Source organism: Ranitomeya variabilis, chromosome 1 (assembly GCF_051348905.1).
Source record: "Ranitomeya variabilis isolate aRanVar5 chromosome 1, aRanVar5.hap1, whole genome shotgun sequence".
NCBI lineage: Eukaryota > Metazoa > Chordata > Amphibia > Anura > Dendrobatidae > Ranitomeya > Ranitomeya variabilis.
Genome location: NC_135232.1, coordinates 458,325,526 through 458,350,768, shown reverse-complemented (window position 1 = coordinate 458,350,768; position 25,243 = coordinate 458,325,526). Strand labels below are relative to the sequence as shown.

Here is a 25,243-nt window from a genome sequence, read left to right as displayed (position 1 = left end):
ATAGGGGACAGGATCCGTCAATCCTCAGGAAGCCATTGTTCAATCAAGGAGGCAGTGAATATCCTGGGATTAATGACTTCCTACATCCCCTGTGTTCAGTGGAATCTGTTTCACTCACGGGTTCTACAGGGGGCCATTCTGGCTGCTTGGGACAAGAGCCAACTGTACTTGGATACCGTGATGCCCCTCTCTGCCTCAGTAAGGAGATCTCTGCACTGGTGGACCATTCCCGAAAACCTCCAGATGTGAGTCCCCTGGGTTCTCTCTCCCTGCGCAGTGATGACCACCGACACAAGTCAACTAGGCTGGAGTTGTCATATTGAAGGGAGATACTTCCAAGGAACTTGGACTCCAGAGATCAGAGACAAGTCCTCAAATTACAGGGAACTGTGCGCAGTGTGAGAGGTCCTATTCCAGGTCCAGTCAGTAGTCAGGGGCAGGCATGTGAGAATCCTGTCAGGCTACACGATGACTGTGGCATTTTTACAGCATCAAGTATGTCCAAGACATCCCGCTCTGCAACATTTAGTAGGGAAGATCTTTCGGTGGGTGGAGAGGATGGTGCTATCCGTTTCTGCAGTTCACCTAGAGGGGTCCAAAAACCAAGTGGCAAACTTCCTAAGCAGGCAGAGGATATCTCCGACAGAGTGGGAGCTGAACGAGGAGGTGTTCTGCATGCTGTGTCAGCATTGGGGAGTTCCACAAGTAGATCTCTTCGCATCCAGAGAAAACGCGAAGGTCAGGCAATTTTTCTCGCTAAACTCCATAGACAATCCATCAGGCATCGACACACTATCCCAATCTTGGAAGGGGTGAACTAACCTACGCGTTCCCTCCTCTCCCTCTGATTCCATGAGTACTAGGGAATGTACAGGAAGGAGGGTAAAGATAATTTTGGTAGTGCCCTTCTGGCTAAGAAGGAGATGATTTCCTCTGCTGAGGAAGATGTCAGTGGAAGATCCCATCCTGCTTCCACTGAGAAAAGACCTCTGCCTTGGCCCAGTGTTTCACCAGAACCCGGACAGTCTACAACTTTCGGCATGGATGCTGAGAGGCAGGTCCTGAGGTTAAGGGGGTTGTCCAATGAGGTGATATCTACCCTTCAGGCAAGTAGAAAGCCTGTAACTTCATCCACATATAACAAGATCTGGAAACGTTTCTGAGTGTGGGGGATCCTTGGTGGATACATATCGCCCTGATATTCCCAGGATTCTAGATTTACTGCAGGCAGGATTCAACAGAGGCCTAAGACCAAGTACCCTAAGAGTACGAATTTCAGTGTTAAGCATATTCTTTGATTCTCGCCTTGAAGCCCACCCCTGGATAGCAAGGTTCTCCAGAGCTGTACAAAGGCTGAAAACTTTTGTGTGGAGATCTGTTCCACCTTGGGATCGTAACCTGGTTCTCAATGCGCTATGTAAGCACCCGTACGAGCCTGTAAGAAGGGTAGACATTAGCAGATTCTCATTTAAAATGGCCTTCCTAATAGCTATTACATTGGCCAAGAGGGTAGGAGAGTTACAGGCCCTATCTATCAGGGACCCTTATCTGCAGATATTCGAGGATCGAAAAGTCTTGAGGCTCGACCCGGCCTTTCTCCCCAAAGTTGTGTCGACTTAGAATATGAACCAGGAAGTTGTACTTCCCTCCTTCTGTCAGCATCCTAGAAATCTCAAGGAGCAGAACTTCCACTCTTGACGTGAGACAGATGGTTCTCTACTGCCTGGAAACTACCAGGGACTGGAGACGGGACCCAGACTTGTTCGTACAGTACGGGGGAACAAATAGGGGAAAAAAGGTGTCAAAATCCACAATAGCAAGGGGGATCGGATCCACGATCGGCCTGGCCTAAGAGGCAGAAGGTATAACTCCTCCTAAGATGTTAAAAGCCCATTCAAGTAGAGCAATATCCACTTCATGGGCAGAAAGAGGGGGGCATCAGTAGATCAGATTTGTAGGGCTGCAACATGGTCCAGTCTGAGTACTTTTTCGAGACATTACAAACTAGACATAGTCTCAGGTCAAGTTGCCTTCGGTAGAAAGGTTCTTCACGCAGTGGTCCCACCCTAGATCAGTGCTGTCAGGAGGGTGACCTGGAAAACGGTAATTAGACCTACCCGTAATTGCGTTTCCAGGAATCCATCCTGACAGCACAGCTAGTTCCCTCCCTTCTGAGAAATTCCATACTTATGTGATGTAACGTTTGTGTAAAGAACGGTCAATAAATTCTGTGGCATCCATCCTGGTGTGTTACTTGGAAAAGTCACTGAGGGGTGGAGATGAGAGGGTCCTTTTAACCTCTCGTTGCTTCCTGTCCCAGCAAGAATAAGAAGGGCAACCTCCATAGTGCTGTCAGGATGGATTCCTGGAAACACAATTACCGGTAAGTAATTACTGTTTTCTGTTACCAGTTTGGGTTTTTGGTTTATGACGCAATAAACCATCCGGAGACGTTAGCCAAACGTGGTCCTGTGTCTACCTCGAGGAGCAGCTAAGTGAGCCGACTTTCCACAATATTTATCAAATTTGGCCACAATTTTTGGTTTATAAATGCTTGCTAGCATCCATTTAAACCATTGATTCTATGTAGATGGTATATTTTGCATTGTATTTTTGCTTGTTCTGTATTGAATTGTTATATAACCCCTTTTTCCTCTGGATACTGATGTGCACCCCTTGTTTTCACTACTTGTCTTTAAATTGTTTTGTTATCCTCTCATGACCTGAATGGCAATTAAATACATCTTTTTCACAATTTCCTTGTATTGGGACTTTACGATCGGATCCGTTTTTGTTTTTTCTCATGTGTAGTCACCGACTGTCCTGTTGGTATATATATGTACATAGTCCGGTCCTTTTTTTAGTTGTGTGTGTGTACTGCACATCCTATGTTGTAATTCACTATATATACTTGCCAATTTTCCACCACACAATGGGATCTACCTTTATTCCCTTGTTCTCTATGATTACAGCAGTACCAGATTTATATATTTTTTTAGATTTTGCTATTATCGCACACTAAAAATGGGGTTTAGCGTCACCATATTTTGAGAGCTATAATTTTTCTCTTTTTCTGCCGACAGTCTTGTTTTTTGTGGGATGAGTTGGAGTGTTTATTGGTGGCATTTTTTGGCACATAACATTTTTTGATCATTTTCTATTTCGATTTTAGGGATGCAGAATAGTTTTTCTGTTTGCTTTCTTATTTATTTTGTTCATTGTGTGGTTAAAAGTGATTAGATGACTTTATTCTTTGGGCCAGTACTGTGACAGCAATACCACATTTATATAGGGGTTTTTTGTTTTCTTGGTTATTCAGAATAAAAACCATTTTATAGAAAAAACAATCGTTTTGGCTTCTCTATATTCTGAAAACAATCCCTTTTTTAGATTTCTCTGCTGACGGAGCTAATTGACGGCTTATTTTTTGTGGTACAAGATGATGTTTTTAACGACACCATTTCTATTTACATTTGTCTTTTATATAGTAGATTTTATTCTACGTCTTGTTCAGCTGTCTAAGGCTACTACTTTCACACATCAGATTTTTGCCGTCAGGCACAATCCGGCGAGTTTTGAAAAAAACGGATCCGTTTTTTTTTCTGCCGGATCCGTTTTTTTTTCTGCCGGATCCGTTTTTTTTTCTCATAGAGTTGTACTAGCGCCAGATTGCGCCTGATGGCCACACGTTTCATCCGTTTTTTTGCCGGATCCGTCAGAAAACGTACCGGACTTCAGATTTGCAGCAGCACAAAATCTTGCGGATATCAGAATATGTGAAAGAACCGTCCTCATCTCGACCGGATAATTTTCCAGACCAGGATGTAAGACCGCCAGATTGGGTTCTGGAGGCATTCTCTGGCCTAAAATGTGTGAGCACAGATCAAAACCCCAAAGTCAGAATGGGAAAATTACCGGACAGTCCCACCACATATGGCTCAAGAAACCTTTTTGCTTGCAACTTCTCCAGCAAAGGGGGGAATAAATTGTAGAGAAGTGAGCTATTCTCCCCGGATAGAGATATCATCTGAGGTGCAGTTTTTTAATCTGCTCTAGGTGATTAACACTAAATCTAGAGGATTTTTGTACTAGACTAATAGCATGATGCCACTTCTGAGGGGATGTAAAGAATTTCAATTATTTTTCCCACTTTATCATGTATGGGAGTGTTCTCTCCAAGGGGGGATTATTGAGTATCTTATAAAAGTAGATAAACCCGAGTTTCCCCTGCCAGTGGAGAAAAGTGTTCTTTTCAGGGAAAAAGTCAAAGGTAGAGTCCAAGGAGCAGGCCCAGTGTAAAGCAAATGCCTAATTTGAAGGTATTTATTAAAGGCCCCCCTCAGGAATGGATGAGAAGTCAGGATATCATTAAATGGAATTAAGGCAAAGTCATCTATAAGGTCTCCCAATGGATTAATAGCCGCAGCGTCCCATCTTGACATGACTTTGGTTTTGATAAAACACAGTGGGCCTACACCAGCAGATGACATGGCTCCCCAAACCATCATTAATTGTGGGTACTTAACACTAGACCTTGGAAATCAAGGTCCCAGAGTCTGGAGGAAGAGTGGAGAGGCCACAATCCAGGCTGCTGGAGGTCTATTCTTGCCATTTGCAAGAATTTCTTTCAGGTGTATGGCTGCCCAAAGCGAATTCACTCTGATCAAGGCGCCTGTTTTCTTGGGAAAGTGATGGAAGAATTGCACCATCTGTACCAGATCGCAACATCTCGGACAACGCCTTACCACCCGCAGGGAAATAGAGCCTGTGAACAGTTCAACCGCACTCTTATACAGATGTGAAGATCGCTGGAGGAAGAGCCCGGAGGCCTGAATGCGTAGCTGAGTTAGTGTGGGTGTAGTTTACTGAAAAAGATGCCCGTAAACTGTATAACCTTTATTCAATATCAATTCAGATTCACATAGTGTAAATACCCCTCAATATAATTGCCTATATAGTTTGGGCTATAGAAGACCACAGGGAGACCACTTCCCCTGATAAAGCTAGAGTGATATATTCCTAGCCAATACCAGCCCCTATTTCACAAAATACATAGAGGTAAGCCCATCCTAATATCTCCTAGCGATTAATAGTACCTTACATCAGTGACATAATTGTGCTGACACATTCTCACTCAATAGATGTGCAGATAAGATATTTCGGATAGGGATGCGTGGCTCCCTCTTAGGCTGCTTTTACACATCAGTCACAATACATCGAATTGTTAAAAAAACGGATCCGTCGCAGATTGTGAAAAACTGATGCGACGGATCTGTTTCTTTCGCCGGATCGTACTAGCTGATCCAGCTAATTGGATCCTAAAAAAATCGGAGCATGCTCAGTTAAAAAACGGAATCCATCGCCATTGGCTTCCATTCTAGAAAATGACGGATCCGTCGCTGTCCGTTTCTTTGACGGACACAAAAAACGTTACTATGTCTGTTTTCTCCGGCCGTCGGATAAACTATTTTCCACGGATCCGGCAAAAAATGGATGAAACGTGAGGCCATCCGTCGCAATCCGTCACTAATATAAGTCTATGAGAAAAAACCGGATCCGGCGGCAACTTTTGCTGTATCCGTTTTGTTCACAATTCGACGGATTAAGCTTGACGGCAAAAACCTGATGTGTAAAAGCAGCCTAAATCCTACTCCAGGACCCATATTCCCAGCTCGGACCACAGAACATTTCATGGCAATATGTACATTAGAGTTGTCCACTCTCCCTCCCTATGTTGGTATTAATCTATGTTCTGGTTATAAGGTAATAAATGTAATAAAAAGTGGTAATAATGAAAAGAGATTTAGTGCAATATGTTGTTATCCATTTTGCATGGTCCCGTTATTTACTCATTTGCTTTGTATGTTTTGGTAGTGCTGTCAGAAAAGCTCAGCAAAGTTGTTTTATTTTGTTTGAATACCAATTCTATGCACAGTTTAGAGGGGGTGATGGAGCCAGTCTAACGATCTAGTTAGGACGTCTTCTATGTCAGGGTATAAGGCCACAGACAAAAGGCTCACAGTAAACGATCCCTGAATATCGGGCACATCCATAGCCTTATTACTGCCCCATGAAACAGGACCACACTCTATGGAGAGTCATTGAAAAAAAATGAGGAAACACGAACTCTAAACATTTAACTGATCCATATCATAAAACATGAAAGTAAAAATGTGATGTATTTTATATACTACTAATTCATAATCCAGTTCTGTAGCTATTCCATGGTGTTTCACAATTCAGAGGTGACAGGCTCAATGTCAGACATTACAAATGAACACAGAGTTCTATTCCTACAAGAGGAGGGGAGGATCCTGCTCGAACATTTACAGCTCAGAAGTAAAATGTTGGACACAAAAGGTAATAAGTGTTTGTAGCATAAGGTCCGGCCACCGGCCACTATCTGTATATGGACTGAATTTTATCAGATAACAAAATACATAGTTCAGTTTGATCAATGTGAAAAAAATGTAAGTAAACCTAGAAGTATTTTCATTTATTTTTTATTGTAATTAATAATAATCTTTATTTTTATATAGTGCTAACATACTACGCAGCGCTTTACAGACAATGGGGCTCACAATCTACATTCCCTATCAGTATGTCTTTGGAATGTGGGAGGAAACCGGAGAACCCGGAGGAAACCCACGCAAACACGGGGAGAACATACAAACTCTTTGCAGATGTTGTCCTTGGTGGGATTCCAGCGCTGCAAGGCTGCTGTGCTAACCACTGAGCCACCGTGCTGCCCACATAATTAATAATAAGATAGAAGGATAAGGGAGGGGTAAAACTAGGAACAGAATCAGTAGACACAATCATAGTCAGGGAGTCAGCCGGGGTCAGATGCCAGGTGATCAGTAGAAGATGGTGAAGGTCCTTCTATACAGGTAATTAATAGGATAGAAGGACAATTTTTTATTTTTTTTTGTAATTAATAATGAAGGTCCTTCTATACAGGTTATTAATAATAGGATAGAAGAACAATTTTTTATTTTTTTTGTAATTAATAATAAAGGTCCTTCTATACAGGTAATTAATAATAGGATAGGACAATTTTTTATTTTTTTTTTAAATTAATAATGAAGGTCATTCTATACAGGTAATTAATAATAGGATAGAAGGACTATTTTTTATTTTTTTTGTAATTAATAATGAAGGTCCTTCTATACAGGTAATTAATAGGATAGAAGGACAATTTTTATTTTTTTTTTGTAATTAATAATGAAGGTCCTTCTATACAGGTAATTAATAATAGGATAGAAGGACTATTTTTTATTTTTTTTGTAATTAATAATGAAGGTCCTTCTATACAGGTAATTAATAGGATAGAAGGACAATTTTTATTTTTTTTTTGTAATTAATAATGAAGGTCCTTCTATACAGGTAATAGGATAGAAGGACAATTTTTTTTTTTGTAATTAATAATGAAGGTCCTTCTATACAGGTAATAGGATAGAAGGACAATTTTTTATTTTTATTTTTGTAATTAATAATGAAGGACTTTCTATACAGGTAATTAATAGGATAGAAGGACAATTTTTTATCTTTTGTAATTAATAATGAAGGTCCTTCTATACAGGTAATTAATAATAGGATAGAAGGACAATTTTTTATTTTTTTTGTAATTAATAATGAAGGTCCTTCTATACAGGTAATTAATAGGATAGAAGGACAATTTTTTATTTTTTTTGTAATTAATAATGAAGGTCCTTCTATACAGGTAATTAATAATAGGATAGAAGAACAATTTTTTATTTTTTTTGTGATTAATAATGAAGGTCCTTCTATACAGGTAATTAATAATAGGATAGAAGGACAATTTTTTATTTTTTTTGTAATTAATAATGAAGGTTCTTTTTATACAGGTAATTAATAATAGGATACAAGGACAATTTTTTTTTGTAATAATGTAGGTCCTTCTATACAGGTAATTAATAATAGGATAGAAGAACAATTTTTTTTTTTTGTAATTAATAATGAAGGTCCTTCTATACAGGTAATTAATAATAGGATACAAGGACATTTTTTATTTTTTTTGTAATTAATAATAAAGGTCCTTCTATACAGGTAATTAATAATAGGATAGAAGGACAATTTTTTATTTTTTTTTGTAATTAATAATAAAGGTCCTTCTATACAGGTAATTAATAGGATAGAAGGACAATTTTTAATTTTTTTTGTAATTAATAATGAAGGTCCTTCTATACAGGTAATTAATAATAGGATAGAAGGACAATTTTTTATTTTTTGTAATTAATAATGAAGGTCCTTCTATACAGGTAATTAATAGGATAGAAGGACAATTTTTTATTTTTTTGTAATTAATAAAGAAGGTCCTTCTATACAGGTATTTAATAATAGGATAGAAGGACAATTTTTTTTTTAACAATTAATAATGAAGGTCCTTCTATACAGCTAATTAATAGGATAGAAGGACAATTTTTTTTTTTTTTTACAATTAATAATGAAGGTCCTTCTATACAGGTAATTAATAATAGGATACAAGGACAATTTTTTATTTTTTTTGTAATTAATAATAAAGGTCCTTCTATACAGGTAATTAATAATAGGATACAAGGACATTTTTTATTTTTTTGTAATTAATAATGAAGGTCCTTCTATACAAGTAATTAATAATAGGATAGAAGGACAATTTTTATTTTTTTTGTAATTAATAATGAAGGTCCTTCTATACAGGTAATTAATAATAGGATAGAAGGACAATTTTTTATTTTTTACAATTAATAATGAAGGTCCTTCTATACAGGTAATTAATAATAGGATAGAAGAACAATTTTTTTATATTTTTTGTAAATAATAATGAAGGTCCTTCTATACAGGTAATTAATAATAGGATAGAAGGACAATTTTTTATTTTTTTTTGTAATTAATAATGAAGGGCCTTCTATACAGGTAATTAATTATAGGATAGAAGAACAATTATTTTTTTGTAATTAATAATAAAGGTCCTTCTATACAGGTAATTAATAATAGGATAGAAGGACAATTTTTTATTTTTTTTTGTAATTAATAATGAAGGTCCTTCTATAAAAGTAATTAATAATAGGATAGAAGAACAATTTGTTTTTTTTTTTGTAATTAATAATGGTCCTTCTATACAGGTAATTAATAATAGGATAGAAGGACAATTTTTTTTTTTACAATTAATAATGAAGGTCCTTCTATACAGGTAATTAATAATAGGATAGAAGGACAATTTTTTTTGTAATTAATAATGAAGGTCCTTCTATACAGGTAATTAATAATAGGATAGAAGGACAATTTTTTATTTTTTTTTGTAATTAATAATAAAGGTCCTTCTATACAGGTAATAATAGGATAGAAGGAATTTTTTTTATTTTTTTTTGTAATTAATAATGAAGGTCCTTCTATACAGGTAATTAATAATAGGATAGAAGGCCAATTTTTTTTTTTTTACAATTAATAATGAAGGTCCTTCTATACAAGTAATTAATAATAGGATAGAAGAACAATTTTTTTTTTGTAATTAATAATGGTCCTTCTATACAGGTAATTAATAATAGGATAGAAGGACAATTTTTATTTTTTTTGTAATTAATAATGAAGGTCCTTCTATACAGGTAATTAATAATAGGATAGAAGAACAATTTTTTATTTTTTTTTTGTAATTAATAATGAAGGTCCTTCTATACAGGTAATTAATAATAGGATAGAAGGACAATTTTTTTTTGTAATTAATAATGAAGGTCCTTCTATACAGGTAATTAATAATAGGATAGAAGGACATTTTTTTTGTAATTAATAATGAAGGTCCTTCTATACAGGTAATAGGATAGAAGGACAATTTTTTATTTTTTTTGTAATTAATAATGAAGGTCCTTCTATACAAGTAATTAATAATAGGATAGAAGAACAATTTTTTTTTTTTTGTAATTAACAATGAAGGTCCTTCTATACAGGTAATTAATTATAGGATAGAAGGACAATTTTTTTTTTTTACTATTAATAATGAAGGTCCTTCTATACAGGTAATTAATAATAGGATACAAGGACAATTTTTTATTTTTGTAATTAATAATGAAGGTCCTTCTATACAAGTAATTAATAATAGGATAGAAGAACATTTTTTTATTTTTGTAATTAATAATGAAGGTCCTTCTATACAAGTAATTAATAATAGGATAGAAGAACATTTTTTTTTTTTTTGTAATTAATAATGGTCCTTCTATACAGGTAATTAATAAAAGGATAGAAGGACAATTTTTTATTTTTTTGTAATTAATAATGAAGGTCCTTCTATGCAGGTAATTAATAGGATAGAAGGACAATTTTTTTTGTAATTAATAATGAAGGTCCTTCTGTACAGGTAATTAATAATAGGATAGAAGGACAATTTTTTATTTTTTTTGTAATTAATAATAAAGGTCCTTCTATACAGGTAATAATAGGATAGAAGGACATTTTTTTTTTATAATTAATAACAGAATCAATAGACACAATTATAGTCAGGGAGTCAGCCGGGGTCAGATACCAGGTGATCAGTAAAAGCAGTGATGGTGGATCTGCTGGACTTCCTGCCTTTCAGATGGTTTTAGGGCAAGAGGCGCAACAAGGAAATGCTCGAGCAGCCCTGGATAATCCGCGCGGCCAGGATGATAACATCCGGCGGAAGATGGAACCTATGAGAAGAGAAGTAAATATAATGTAAGTGATGGGACTCCATATGACACAATACTACTGTGCGGTCACTGTGGCCGGACGGCAGAGGAATATTATCACACAGAGGTCAGGGATCATTGTCAGCCATCATACATGTGAGGTCAGGGATCATTGTCAGCCATCGTACATGTGAGGTCAGGAATCATTGTCAGCCATCATACATGTGAGGTCAGGGATCATTGTCAGCCATCATACATGTGAGGTCAGGGATCATTGTCAGCCATCATACATGTGAGGTCAGGGATCGTATGAGAATGTACAGCGCATCCACAGATAAAGGTAATGCAAGTGGTGGCGGACCCCCAATCACCACATGAATGAGGAGCCCCCACCCTCACTGCACATGTGAGTGATGGGAAGAGAGCTGAAGCATAGCAGCCATATGCATATTATCCTGGAAGTGCACTGGGTGCGTGTCACCGCACTCAGATTCCTTCTTCCCCGCCCCAGTGCACTTCCATCCTTATTTGCATATGGCTTCTACGTTACTCTTCTCCTGACTGGCACATTGGATTTCAGCAAAGAAATTCTTTTTATTAGGGGGGACGTCCTACACCGTCATCCCACCACTCCTATATGCATCATGTGCTGACAGTTCCCATTCCATGGAGTAGAGCGTAAATCCGCCATTATTTTCTGCTGTGTAATATCTGGATATAATGGGGGGAACATCCTACACCGTCATCCCACCACTCCTATATGCATCATGTGCTGACAGGTCCCATTCCATGGAGTAGAGCGTAAATCCGCCATTATTTTCTGCTGTGTAATATCTGGATATAATGGGGGGAACATCCTACACCGTCATCCCACCACTCCTATATGCATCATGTGCTGACAGGTCCCATTCCATGGAGTAGAGAGTAAATCCGCCATTATTCCCTGCTGTGTAATATCTGGATGTAATGGGGGGAACATCCTACACCGTCATCCCACCACTCCTATATGCATCATGTGCTGACAGGTCCCATTCCATGGAGTAGAGAGTAAATCCGCCATTATTCCCTGCTGTGTAATATCTGGATATAATGGGGGGAACATCCTACACCGTCATCCCACCACTCCTATATGCATCATGTGCTGACAGTTCCCATTCCATGGAGTAGAGAGTAAATCTGCCATTATTCCCTGCTGTGTAATATCTGAATATAATGGGGGGAACGTCCTACACCGTCATCCCACCACTCCTATATGTATCATGTGCTGACAGGTCCCCATTCCATGGAGTAGAGAGTAAATCCGCCATTATTCCCTGCTGTGTAATATCTGGATATAATGGGGGGGAACATCCTACACCGTCATCCCACCACTCCTATATGCATCATGTGCTGACAGTTCCCATTCCATGGAGTAGAGCGTAAATCCGCCATTATTTTCTGCTGTGTAATATCTGGATATAATGGGGGGAACATCCTACACCGTCATCCCACCACTCCTATATGCATCATGTGCTGACAGGTCCCATTCCATGGAGTAGAGAGTAAATCCGCCATTATTCCCTGCTGTGTAATATCTGGATGTAATGGGGGGAACATCCTACACCGTCATCCCACCACTCCTATATGCATCATGTGCTGACAGGTCCCATTCCATGGAGTAGAGAGTAAATCCGCCATTATTCCCTGCTGTGTAATATCTGGATATAATGGGGGGAACATCCTACACCGTCATCCCACCACTCCTATATGCATCATGTGCTGACAGTTCCCATTCCATGGAGTAGAGAGTAAATCTGCCATTATTCCCTGCTGTGTAATATCTGAATATAATGGGGGGAACGTCCTACACCGTCATCCCACCACTCCTATATGTATCATGTGCTGAGAGGTCCCATTACATGGAGTAGAGCGTAAATCCGCCATTATTCCCTGCTGTGTAATATCTGGATATAATGGGGAGAACGTCCTACACCGTCATCCCACCACTCCTATATGTATCATGTGCTGACAGGTCCCATTCCATGGAGTAGAGCGTAAATCCGCCATTATTCCCTGCTGTGTAATATCTGGATGTAATGGGGGGAACATCCTACACCGTCATCCCACCACTCCTATATGTATCATGTGCTGACAGGTCCCATTCCATGGAGTAGAGAGTAAATCCGCCATTATTCCCTGCTGTGTAATATCTGGATGTAATGGGGGGAACATCCTACACCGTCATCCCACCACTCCTATATGCATCATGTGCTGACAGGTCCCATTCCATGGAGTAGAGAGTAAATCTGCCATTATTCCCTGCTGTGTAATATCTGAATATAATGGGGGGAACGTCCTACACCGTCATCCCACCACTCCTATATGTATCATGTGCTGAGAGGTCCCATTACATGGAGTAGAGCGTAAATCCGCCATTATTCCCTGCTGTGTAATATCTGGATATAATGGGGAGAACGTCCTACACCGTCATCCCACCACTCCTATATGTATCATGTGCTGACAGGTCCCCATTCCATGGAGTAGAGAGTAAATCTGCCATTATTCCCTGCTGTGTAATATCTGGATATAATGGGGGGGAACGTCCTACACCGTCATCCCACCACTCCTATATGTATCATGTGCTGACAGGTCCCCATTCCATGGAGTAGAGAGTAAATCTGCCATTATTCCCTGCTGTGTAATATCTGAATATAATGGGGGGAACGTCCTACACCGTCATCCCACCACTCCTATATGTATCATGTGCTGACAGGTCCCATTCCATGGAGTAGAGAGTAAATCCGCCATTATTCCCTGCTGTGTAATATCTGGACATTCCTTGTAGACGGTCGTGTGATCGGCTCACCTGCAATCAGATCGCTGCTCGGCTCCGGCTGACTCCTAGTAGGGTCAGGGATTTCCGGGGTCACATTCTCCCCATATTCGTCGTCGCCTTCTGGTGTTTCCTAATAGATATAATAGAGATAATTAATTTGAGGGAGATTTCACTAAATCCCCAAATCCTCCAATCAGGACAGAAGAAACCAACATTTACAGATGCCCCTGTTGTAACTCTGAGTCTAGAAGGTGATGGCTCCTTACCGGCAGGGTCCAACTGGCCCACCAGAGAACTGGAGGATTCTCCGGGGGCCCCAGGCACTGACACCTGCTGGCATACAGGGCTGGCAGCTGCCTAGGGCCCCTGCTACTCCAGGGGCCCCCAGCCAGTGGCGTGTCGCTAAAAGCGGCAGACCACACAGCTGCTATGGGGCCCGTGAGTCAGGTGGGCCCAAGGTGCTCCAGTCCGACGCTGCTTACCTGGCGGTCCGACGAGCAGTCCGGAAGTTCTAGTACACGCAGGATTTTTTCGGCCAGTTCTGTAATATAAGCCAAGTCTCCAGATTGAGACTTTTTTTCAGCCTATAAAGAAGAAAAGAAAAATCTGAGATGATTGGCGGCCATTGTATGTGTGATCTGCTCCTCTCTGCAGATACACTGACTCCATACAGGATTTGGGGACTCGTCGTGTTTTATATTGGAGGAAAGAAGAAGCTTCTGTCCCACCATTATTATCTCTGAGTATAGAGAAGTTGTGTGCGGAGCGTCCGCCACTTACCTGCTGTAGTAAAGTCTTGATGTTGTGACATAAATCTGTCAGATACTCTGACGTCAGTTGATTTTGTCGGTTTTTAGTCAGGCAATCCTTTACTAGCTGCACCACCAGCCGGTGAGTGAAGCAGAGGACGCCATCGGGTGGTAGAAGCGCAATGTTAGGGCGATTGAAGATAAGAACCTCCGATAGCGCTTGTTCCTGAAAACCGTTCAGATGTAATTCAGCCATAGTGAGAAATTGCAAATGCTCTCCGTCACTATAGAACCAAAAATGGCACCCGGAACCCTGCGCGGCTTCTATTTATAGGGGCTGTGATGTCACAATGGCCGAGAATCACCAGTGATGTCACAATGGCCGAGCATCACCAGTGATGTCATCATGGCCGAGCATCACCAGTGATGTCATCACGGAATCTTGTGATAGAATCTTCCAGCATCGGCTCTGCACAGATAGTTGCTGCCCGGCAATATTTTGGGTTTGCTCACACTTGTGTATCAATAATCCAGGAGAGTGGGACGGGTTTTTCTCACTTGTCCTCTGTGTTCTGTCCGTGTAGAATCCGTTCTGTTATTCCGCAGCTATTAATCTTTTACACAACCATTTACAGGCTCGCTCATCACTAATCCTCAGACATAGGAATGGAAATACTGGATATATTTATTACCTCACGGGTCTTTTTTTTCTCCATAGAACATTTAACTCATTGGTTGCAGAGTTTACTATTAACAACTGTGACAAATATTGAAGAGGTAATCATCAATGACCCAAGTAATCAATCATTAAAAATCATGACATCGTTAACATTAATCTTTGTGTCTTTGGAAAGTTCCATCCTTTAATTGTGAAATGCCCCTCTTTTACGTCCCCATGGTGGGCACAATGTATGAAGTAAATGAAAGAAGGCAGGAATTACACATATATATATATATATATATATATATACACACTATTTGTAAAAAATTGCTTTAATTTCTATATATGTACAGGTGCTTCTCACACAATTAGAATATCATCAGAACGTTAATTACATCACACACAGAGTCATTACACACAGAGTGATCTATTTCATGTGTTTATGTTAATGTTGATGATAATGGCTTACAGCCAATGAAATCCCAAAAGTCATTATCTCAGTAAATTAGAATACTTTATAACACACGGCTCTGCTCCGCACACATTACACAGACGGCTCCGCTCGGCACACATTACACAGACGGCTCCGCTCGGCACACATTACACACTCGGCTCCGCACACATTACACACACGGCTCTGCTCCGCACACATTACACAGACGGCTCCGCTCCGCACACATTACACACACGGCTCCGCTCCGCACACATTACACAGACGGCTCCGCTCGGCACACATTACACACTCGGCTCCGCACACATTACACACACGGCTCTGCTCCGCACACATTACACAGACGGCTCCGCTCGGCACATATTACACACACGGCTCCGCTCCGCACACATTACACACATGGCTCCGCTCCGCACACATTACACACGCGGCTCTGCACACATTACACAGACGGCTCCGCTCGGCACACATTACACACACAGCTCTGCTCCGCACACATTACACACACGGCTCCGCACACATTACACAGACGGCTCCGCTCGGCACACATTACACACACGGTTCCGCTCCGCACACATTACACACACGGCTCCGCTCCGCACACATTACACACACTGCTCCGCACACATTACACACACGGCTCCGCTCCGCACACATTACACACACAGCTCCGCTCCGCACACATTACACACACTGCTCAGCACACATTACACACACGGCTCCGCTCCGCAAACATTACACACACGGCTCTGCTCAGCACACATTACACACACGGCTCTGCTCCGCGCACATTACACACACGGCTCCGCTCCGCACACATTACACACACGGCTCCGCTCCGCACACATTACACACACGGCTCCGCTCCGCACACATTACACACACGGCTCCGCTCCGCACACATTACACACACGGCTCCGCTCCGCACACATTACACACACGGCTCCGCTCCGCACACATTACACACACGGCTCCGCTCCGCACACATTACACACACGGCTCCGCTCCGCACACATTACACACACGGCTCCGCTCCGCAAACATTACACACGCGGCTCCGCACACATTACACAGACGGCTCCGCTCCGCGCACATTACACACACGGCTCCGCTCCGCACACATTACACACACGGCTCCGCTCCGCGCACATTACACACACGGCTCCGCTCAGCACACATTACACACACGGCTCCGCTCCGCACACATTACACACACGGCTCCGCTCCGCACACATTACACACACGGCTCCGCTCCGCGCACATTACACACACGGCTCCGCTCCGCACACATTACACACACGGCTCCGCTCCGCACACATTACACACACGGCTCCGCTCCGCACACATTACACACACGGCTCCGCTCCGCACACATTACACACACGGCTCCGCTCCGCGCACATTACACACACGGCTCCGCTCAGCACACATTACACACACGGCTCCGCTCCGCACACATTACACACACGGCTCCGCTCCGCACACATTACACACACGGCTCCGCTCCGCACACATTACACACACGGCTCCGCTCCGCACACATTACACACACGGCTCTACTCCATCCTCCTCTATGATACTAGGGTAAATGCTGGTTGAGCCTAGACTGTATGGGCTCCTTCTAGGTATTATATTCTTGAAGATAGCAGACTTTATGGGCTGCTGCCTGGCCCTGACTGCAGCCCATAAGGCATGCCACAATAAAGACTATTCTCATCTCAACTGCCTTTAAAGTATTCTGATTCACTTCATATGCAGAATGGTAAGTGCATATCTAGTGAAGTTAGGGTTAAATACTATGTCCCAATAGCTGACAAAATATAAATTTATTTTAAAACATAAAAAAAGAATTGTGCCATCCCGCAATGAGTCGTCCACTAATTGGATCTGATGAAGAACCCTGTATTGGTTACAAATTATCCGACATAAAAAAATAAAAAATAATCTAAAATAAGAATTCATTACATGAAGGACACTGTATCCTTCGTCTCTGCTATGATTCAGCATGGTAAGTTCTCATTCCTAATAGGTTCTGAGCAGAGCATGAAATATTTGTATGCCACATCATCTAATGAGTGCCTGTACTCCTGAGGGAGGATGCTGGGGTATCCAAGGAGGAAAACGACAAATGACGAGCTCTGTACAATGACACTTGAAGACTCCTGCTCATAGCCCACGCTCTCTAACTGATAGGGACAACCCTGAAGTTGAGAAAGTCAAGTCTGTTTAGAAGCAAATGAATCCACATTTATGATACTTTCATTAGATGGAAGGACTTTGGAGTATTTCTAGGAAAGGAGTAGGGTGCTAACATAATTCATTGCTGTGTCTTACGTTCCCCCATACATGGTGCATGTATTTGGTGTATACCAGTATAGTTATACTACATAGTGTATACAGTACAGTATACAGTACATACTGTATGTTCAAATAAAAACTTATGAGGACAGAGCAACCCAAATATATGCAAATTTAATGGTAAATGCACAACATAAGATGGATGTAATATAGTAGGTGTTCATTGGGTTTAAATGATCATTTGCGAACAACGAACTGGGTCCTCATATCCGTGAAAGAGGCTACAGGAAGCCACACATTTCTGTTCCAGTGGAAACTGGGAAAAGAAGTGCGGTCTGGGTGACCATGTAATATATAGCTGCATCATAGGCATAGCAAAGGGCTCAACACAGTGGTAGTGAAACACAGCTGAGTGGACCTTCATCCCAGTTAGTATATGATAATTATAGCGAATATACTAGATGTCCCAAGAGATTATAATTTTCTTACCAAGTGAAAAATATTTGTACCAAGGCTAAAGTTACTAACATACAGTGACAATAGAATGGTAGATACTAGGTCTGTAAACCTTATAAGAAGATGAAAGTACATTTTTATACAGTAACTGACAGGTGACGTTTTTTCTGATTGGAGTTTATTTTTTCTGTGTTCTCAAACAGGCTAAGACTGAAATGAAAACTTCATCCAGCCATGATTCACCTGTTGAATTTGCAATCAATGGGTAGGATAATGCGGGTGGTACTTCATACTGCCGATTTAGATACCAAGAAACCGGTGAAGAATGATCAAGTGGTTTATTCTCTATGCATTTCGAAGTTGAACAGACTTCTTCTCCAGGAGAACCACAGTAGTAGTTTCTCCTGTTGAGATTGCGATACATTTGACTTCTTCTCTAACCATATTATTCACACACCAATCCCCATGTAGATATTATAAGGGAAAAAGAGGCATAAGCAAGAAATTTCAATAGAATAAAAAACTTTTCTTTAAAACAAAAAATTAATAAAATACAATACCACAAAACAGGGAAATCCTCTATAAAAACTACTGGGGACTACATCCACAATGTCGTGAAATCTAGCAGCAAAAATAAATATAATGGAATAGTACGACTAGCAACATAGCACGCAATATGTGAAAAAACCTAAAGCCTCACAATGCCTAGCAAAAAAGCGTGTATACTCAGTAATAAATGGATATAAAAAATACATCTAAATATCCTGGAACACATGTTCCTACCATCTTATACACAGCCCAAAAAACAAGGGTAGTCCCTTACTCATCTAGTGGCATGCTGGGCTAAAAAAAGGTATTTAAATACTAGTAAAGTGCCAAAAAACCGCCAATGCCCCTTATGTGAGGAAGCCAGTCAGGCGAAACGGCGCTGTCGGGGTCGCTGTGGGACACTCCAATTTACATTCATGCAAGTTTACTTTTTCCAGCAAGAATCTGCATCTTTGCAAATATACCGTATGTTATCAGCATTGGCGGTTTTTTGGCACTTTACTAGTATTTAAATACCTTTTTTTAGCCCAGCATGCCACTAGATGAGTAAGGGACTACCCTTGTTTTTTGGGCTGTGTATAAGATGGTAGGAACATGTGTTCCAGGATATTTAGATGTATTTTTTATATCCATTTATTACTGAGTGTACACGTTTTTTTGCTAGGCATTGTGAGGTTTTTTCACATATTGCGTGCTATGTTGCTAGTCGTACTATTCCATTATATTTATTTTTGCTGCTAGATTTCACGACATTGTGGATGTAGTCCCCAGTTGTTTTTATAGAGGATTTCCCTGTTTTGTGGTATTGTATTTTATTAATTTTTTGTATTAAAGAAAAGTTTTTTATTCTATTGAAATTTCTTGCTTATGCCTCTTTTTCCCTTATAATATCTACATGGGGATTGGTGTGTGAATATGTATATTTGGAGGTGTGCACAACACTGTCTACGGACTTATGATAAAATTCTTCTTTAACCAGCCTACACAAACTCCATATTCTGCTCCTACCCCTTAATAGTGAAAAACAGCACATTTAAAATAATATTGCCAAGTACAAAAGTGCTCATCTTAGATGCTCAAATAGTTATAATGCTCATTACTGTGTTCTGCCATATCTACTGTACAAATTCCTACACTGCTGCCGTATAAAGTAATAATATCCCAAATGCCACTTCTAAAGTAATAATGCCTGACTAGTGCCCCCAAAGATGTTAGAATAACCAAGTGTCCCCAAAAATGAACAATTCATCAAATACCCCCCAGAAATAAGTAATGCCCCTTATGTGCCTGCTAGAGAAGATTGGATCAGGCAAAATTCAGATTTGCCTGTTTGCCCAGATTTTCTCAGGAAATTCAATTTGTAGAGAAGTTATTCTCTGTGATTCCCCAGACTCCAGACCATAAATATAAGAAGATGTAAAAAATAAAAAGAACTCATTATGTTCATCTCACCGCTCACCTCTCCAGCACTTCCGCTCCTCGCTGTCACCTGTCCAGTCCTTGTTGTATCTTCTGATCACCACCAAACATGGTGAAATGCTCAGGTCTTTCACTATAGAGGGCTCTACTGAGCATACTTATCAATTCTGACATATGTCATGACTGTGCAATATTCTTTTTAATGCACAATGACAGTGTGCTCCCTTGCTAGCTCTGATTAGAAGTGATGACCAAGCAATCGGGCGCACATGTGGTCCTTTTTCCTGAGGAAGAAGTTCTTGTAATTTCAAAATGCGTAGAATAAAACCATAATTTATTAATAAGCCACACATGGACTGACGTCTCTTTAATGGTTTAGCAGCGCAAAGGATTTCCACTAAACAATTCTTCTGGATAAAAGTTTCATGAGAGTTGATTCTCCAAGATATTTGGAACAACTTTCCTTCCAAATGCTTTCAAAAATTATGTACAAGTGTGCCTAGAAGAATTGATGCTTTGATGATGTTTTGAAGGCAAAGAGCGGTCAAATATTGACAGTGCACTCTTTTGTTGACTTATCCCTTCTTATTAGAGCGACGGTCACTGCACATTGAAAAGAGTACTGCAGAGTCATGGCTCTGAAATTGAGCTGAGCGGACGCATGGAAAAAGATCTATAAAATCCTTCCTAATAATCAATTTTTCGGGGCCAAAGACACTCCGGACGAAGAGAAGACCTGGTGTGCACGGAGTTCCTCTGGCAGCTGATTGTGAAAGAGAAGATGGTGCCAATCTTGGCGCAAAGGTCCGGATGGGAGCATTGACAAATGGAGCCAGGAGGAAGATACAGAGGTGGGAAGAGCCTCAGGGGTTACCCCAGCAATCCAGTGTCCATTGGCTCCAGCGGTTCCAGGTGTCACTTGTCTAGTGGTGGAATCAGATCTCCTGCTGTCATGTGACTGAATAGTGAGTGTGTCACTGAGTCCTAGCACTGCCTTGCCTCCACCACTACGAGAAGAAAAAAGTTACTGGTACAGTCTGTGAGTGGAGGAGACAGCATGGAGTCTAAAGGTCCACTAGAGAGGCTAAAATCAGGATGAAAGGGAAGCCTATTTGAAGACACCAGGGAGGGTGAGTTGAGTGTTCCTCCAAACTGCTGCCAACCCATCTCTGTAAGTCTTGACAATAATATTTCATAGAACCAGTATATATTTGAGGACAGGACGCTGCTCCTGGTTGCTGATGATCTTAATGGGAGCCTTGAACTATGACACATAGCAAGTGTGCTTGCATGGAAGAGGAAGGGTTTCAATCAGAAACCCAGGAAGATGCAAACCCATCCGTTGGATGGAGACAAAGTGATCTGAGATGGGAGGTGACTGCCCACAGGATCTCGCTACTTGGCTCTACCTGGGAAATCTGATGAAGAGAAGGAGGGTGAATTGGTTCCTTCTTCAGGAGTTCCCATGGGCTTGGAAGAACTTTGAAAGGTGATTGTACAAGGAGCACAAATGAGAAGTCTTCACCTGTTAACTCTCATTCTATGTTGAATGTCTTCAAAGCAGTAGGCAAATGTTATTCAACCCTGAATACTCTGACAGGCCAAGTTGGATACATTCAGTAAACAGTTTCCATAGTACCACTGGATGTACAAAGGGGAGCGGAACGCACCACAGCCATTGAAGATCGGGTAAGTCAGTTGGAGGATGCACTCCCTCCAGTTCGAAGAGACGTACAAAATCATACTCAAGCAATGGTGGAGATATTGTTCAGAACTGAGGATCTTGATCTTGGCCAGAGACTTAACAATATTAAACTTGTGGAAGTCTCGGAGAAAGTAGAACGCTATTTGAGAAATAACTTCTGAACACTTTTGGTAAAGAAGTCCTACTCCTTACATATTTATTTGCAGTGGAGAGAACACATAGGGTTCCCACCAGAGCATGACCAGTGGACAGACCTCTTTGGCTTGTTTTAATCAAATTCTGCCTTTTAAGGATTGGGACATAATATTGAGAAAGGCATGGGAGATGCAGGACATTTGGCTTGGGGGGCAAAAGGTCTCCTTTTTCCTGGATTTTTCAGCAGCTGTCCGCTGGAAAAATGTATGTTTCTGGACATCAAAAGAAGATTAAGCTCACTGGGAGTGTCATGCTGTAGTACTGAGGGTTAATGCAGAGTAACACAAACTCCACTAGATGGCAACAGAGAAGAGAGTGAGCTGAATAACCTGCTATGAAGCAGACCCACAGTAATACAGCATGGCTACCACCAGGTGGCAGCAGAGTAGTCAGAGAGCCAAGTCAATACCAGAAGATAATGGAGTATCAAAGGGAAATTCAAGGAACAGAGTCAGATGCAAATGTAATGCCTGCCAGGGCCATGGTTTATTCGGGCTGGGTCCGATGGTTCTTAAGGGAGTGGTCACGACAGCAGTGACCCGGGCCATGGCCCTGGGCATCCAATGAAAGTTAATTAAAGGGGATTAAAGTTTATAGGGGATTAGTTTGTGATGCCACATGTGGTATTCGGCAATAAGGAAATGGCCGATGCTGCGATTCAGGTCCACTGGGGTGGTTGGTGATGCAGCTATGATGTTACAGCTCTCCACAGGTAGAGCTAGGCCCCAGGGCAGTTAAGGAAGTAAAGTCAATGATGGTGAATGTTGTAATGCAGGGCAGGTGATGCAGTAATAATTCAGAGGACACAGCAGGGTGCAGTTTCCACACTTTACTCACAGTTCTTATATGCAATCCCCAGCCGGGTGCTGTATCCTCCGGGTTTGTGAACCAGTCAGCTCTCAGGTAATTTGGGGTACACTCTTGGTCCCCTTGGTCCTATATGGCTGCCTTTTCAGTGAATGTGTGTGGATGTGGCATGTACAGTTACTACAGTCTCCAATTTGCTAGCTTAGTCCTCCATTTCTCCACTAGTCTAGGGCCGGTCCCCTACTGCATCCTGGTCCCTCCACCCAACTACGGTCGGCATGGATTTGGGCCCCATGGGTGGACTCCTCAGTACCCGGACCCCTTCTTCCTCTCTATCTTCCTTTTTCTCTCTCTCTGTCCCCTGGTGCTGGGACGAGCTCCTCCTCAAGTCCCCAGCTCCGACTCCCTCCGTGACTAACCAACTCCTCCCACTTGTTTCCATGACAACTCTTCACTACTGACACTCTCCACCCACATCTTCTACCTAGTCCCTCCCTGGCCTGGAGACATCTAGTGTTGGGTGCTAGTGTGTGAGTACTGGGCAGTATCCCCTCCTTACCTGAGAGCAACACAGTACCTCTGAGGTGACTGGACCCTCAGGGGTGCCACACAAGCAAAAGGTCAGTACCGGTCAGTAGCAGAGATACCAGAAGGGAGAGACAGAATCAGGTCAGAGCCAAGCTAAAGTCAATACTAAGGAATCCAAACACACAGGAGATAAAGGATCAGGTACGGGTGTGCAGCGCCCCAGAGTCCTGGTCGTTGCAGTACTGTGGCTCCGCCACTAAGGGGAGCTATGGTATGTCTGATGGCACTGAAGGAGTTCATCTGACCAGGTATCACAGACACCAATACATTTCACAGTCGGGCCTCCAGGGGGAGCTAAGGGTTCTATTCACTAGGCCACTCCTCACATACTGGTAAAACTGGGGGTCAGGCAGGAAGTTAGGGAGAACGCTACTGGGAATCGAACAGGCACCACCTTGTGGCAGAGGGTGTTGCGGGGAGAGACCAGAAGGGTCTCTGTCAGGTTTGGGACCCTGACAGAGGCTTGGCAACGAGAGAGAAGGCTACGGGACCGTGCCTGCACAGTATAGCGGCGGTGCCCTAAGAAAGGATCAGAAGCGAGATATATTGTGCTGAGTGAGAAACGAGATCAAAGCAAGAAGGAGAATACCAGTAGGAGTCGTGCTGTAAGACCGAGGCAACATCCTACTGAGGCGCACAACCGGCGGCCGGAACGCCGAGGAAGTATTACTATATTCAGCTTCAGGCAATACTTCAAACCAACGGCAGGACAGTCAGTCTAAGGCGGGCTGTCTCATCTAAATCACCTATGCAGTCTTGGGGGGCAACTTGTGGGGAGGGGCGACTCTAGGGTCCCGGAAGAGCTCCGAGCCTACCCGTCATACGGGTGCCGTCCTAACCGCAACATCAGGGAGGGACGGAGGATTAGCAGAACATCATCTAATCGAGTTGTGAGGGAACTTAAGAAACAGACACAACAGTTGTGGGGACTTTCCGTAAGCACAGCAGGGAAGGACCGCAACACACAGCGCTAGCAGGTAGGCACAGATTTCCACCTGCAAGGAGAACTCTGGAGGTGCCATTGGACCGGCCGGACTTGCGCAGCCTGGTGAACCCTATTCCGGACTGAGGACTCAGAGATCTTCAGTAAAGAGGTAAAGAGACTGCAACCTGGTGTCCTCGTTATTTCCCTGCGCCCGGCACTGCACCGCACCACTACACCTCCACACAACAAACTCTGCTGTTCTTTCACTGAGCGCCCCACGGCAGGGCCACGGTCCGGGTCTAGCCGCCGTGACAACCCCAGAGCAGAGACTCAGAGGCCCGGTACCGGGTACCCCTCGGCCCTGCGGCGGTGGGGGCGCTGCAGGCAGGTGGAAGCTCAACAGACACGGGTCGGGTGAGATAAATGCAGCAAGACAGATCAGGAACTCACCAGAGCCAGCTTGCATGCCAAAGGCAAGCAATATAACTGGCACTGCACACAGGTTGCAGCACCAAGATATATCAGACCGGACACGGGAATGAGGAAGGGAAAGTTAACCCCTGACATGATCAGACCGGGAAAGGAAAGACAAAACCAAAACCTGGCCTGGATCATGACAGGGAGTTAAACTTTCTATTATTTTTCCCACCAAATTGAGAGTGGTTGCCCTGGGAACTACAACTTTCTTTGAGACACCCAGGGATGCCCTGAGATGGATGGGCACTCATGAGCATCAGATCCAACAGGAGAGGGAGCTGGAGGGGGGAGGAGGGGAAATCTTGGAAAACAAGGTTGTTGGGTTTTGAAAGTCAGGTGGTCTGGGTCTGCATTTCTATGGGCTTGATATAGTTTAAATGTACAAATGGTAAAGTAATGGTTCAGTTCTATGATTGCATTTAATACTTAATGGTTACCTTACAATTTGGGAGGGGTGCTACTCTGGAGTCATCTGCAATTAGCAACAGAGGCTTGGTGGTACTTG

General features: G+C 42.1%; 1 protein-coding gene across 1 annotated transcript; it reads right to left on the bottom strand.

Moving 5' to 3' along the window:
• Nucleotides 1–10,441: 10,441 nt before the first annotated feature.
• LOC143782682 (microtubule-associated serine/threonine-protein kinase 3-like) lies at nt 10,442–15,388 on the bottom strand. Its single transcript, XM_077270829.1, has 4 exons — nt 14,239–15,388; nt 13,941–14,042; nt 13,489–13,588; nt 10,442–10,664 (listed from the first exon to the last, which is right to left on the bottom strand). The coding sequence occupies exons 1-4, from the start codon at nt 14,461–14,463 to the stop codon at nt 10,567–10,569; spliced, it is 525 nt and encodes a 174-aa protein (XP_077126944.1). The 5' UTR covers nt 14,464–15,388; the 3' UTR covers nt 10,442–10,566.
• Between the last annotated feature and the right edge of the window lie 9,855 nt (nt 15,389–25,243).

Coding starts and splice junctions, on each gene's coding strand:
- LOC143782682 (XM_077270829.1), bottom strand. CDS start 14,463: ATGGCTGAATTACATCTGAACGGTTTTCAGGAACAAGCGCTATCGGAG. Junction 13,589..13,940: donor ACTGCTCGTCGGACCGCCAG/GTAAGCAGCGTC, acceptor TATATCTATTAG/GAAACACCAGAAGGCGACGA. Junction 10,665..13,488: donor GAGCAGCGATCTGATTGCAG/GTGAGCCGATCA, acceptor CTCTTCTCATAG/GTTCCATCTTCCGCCGGATG.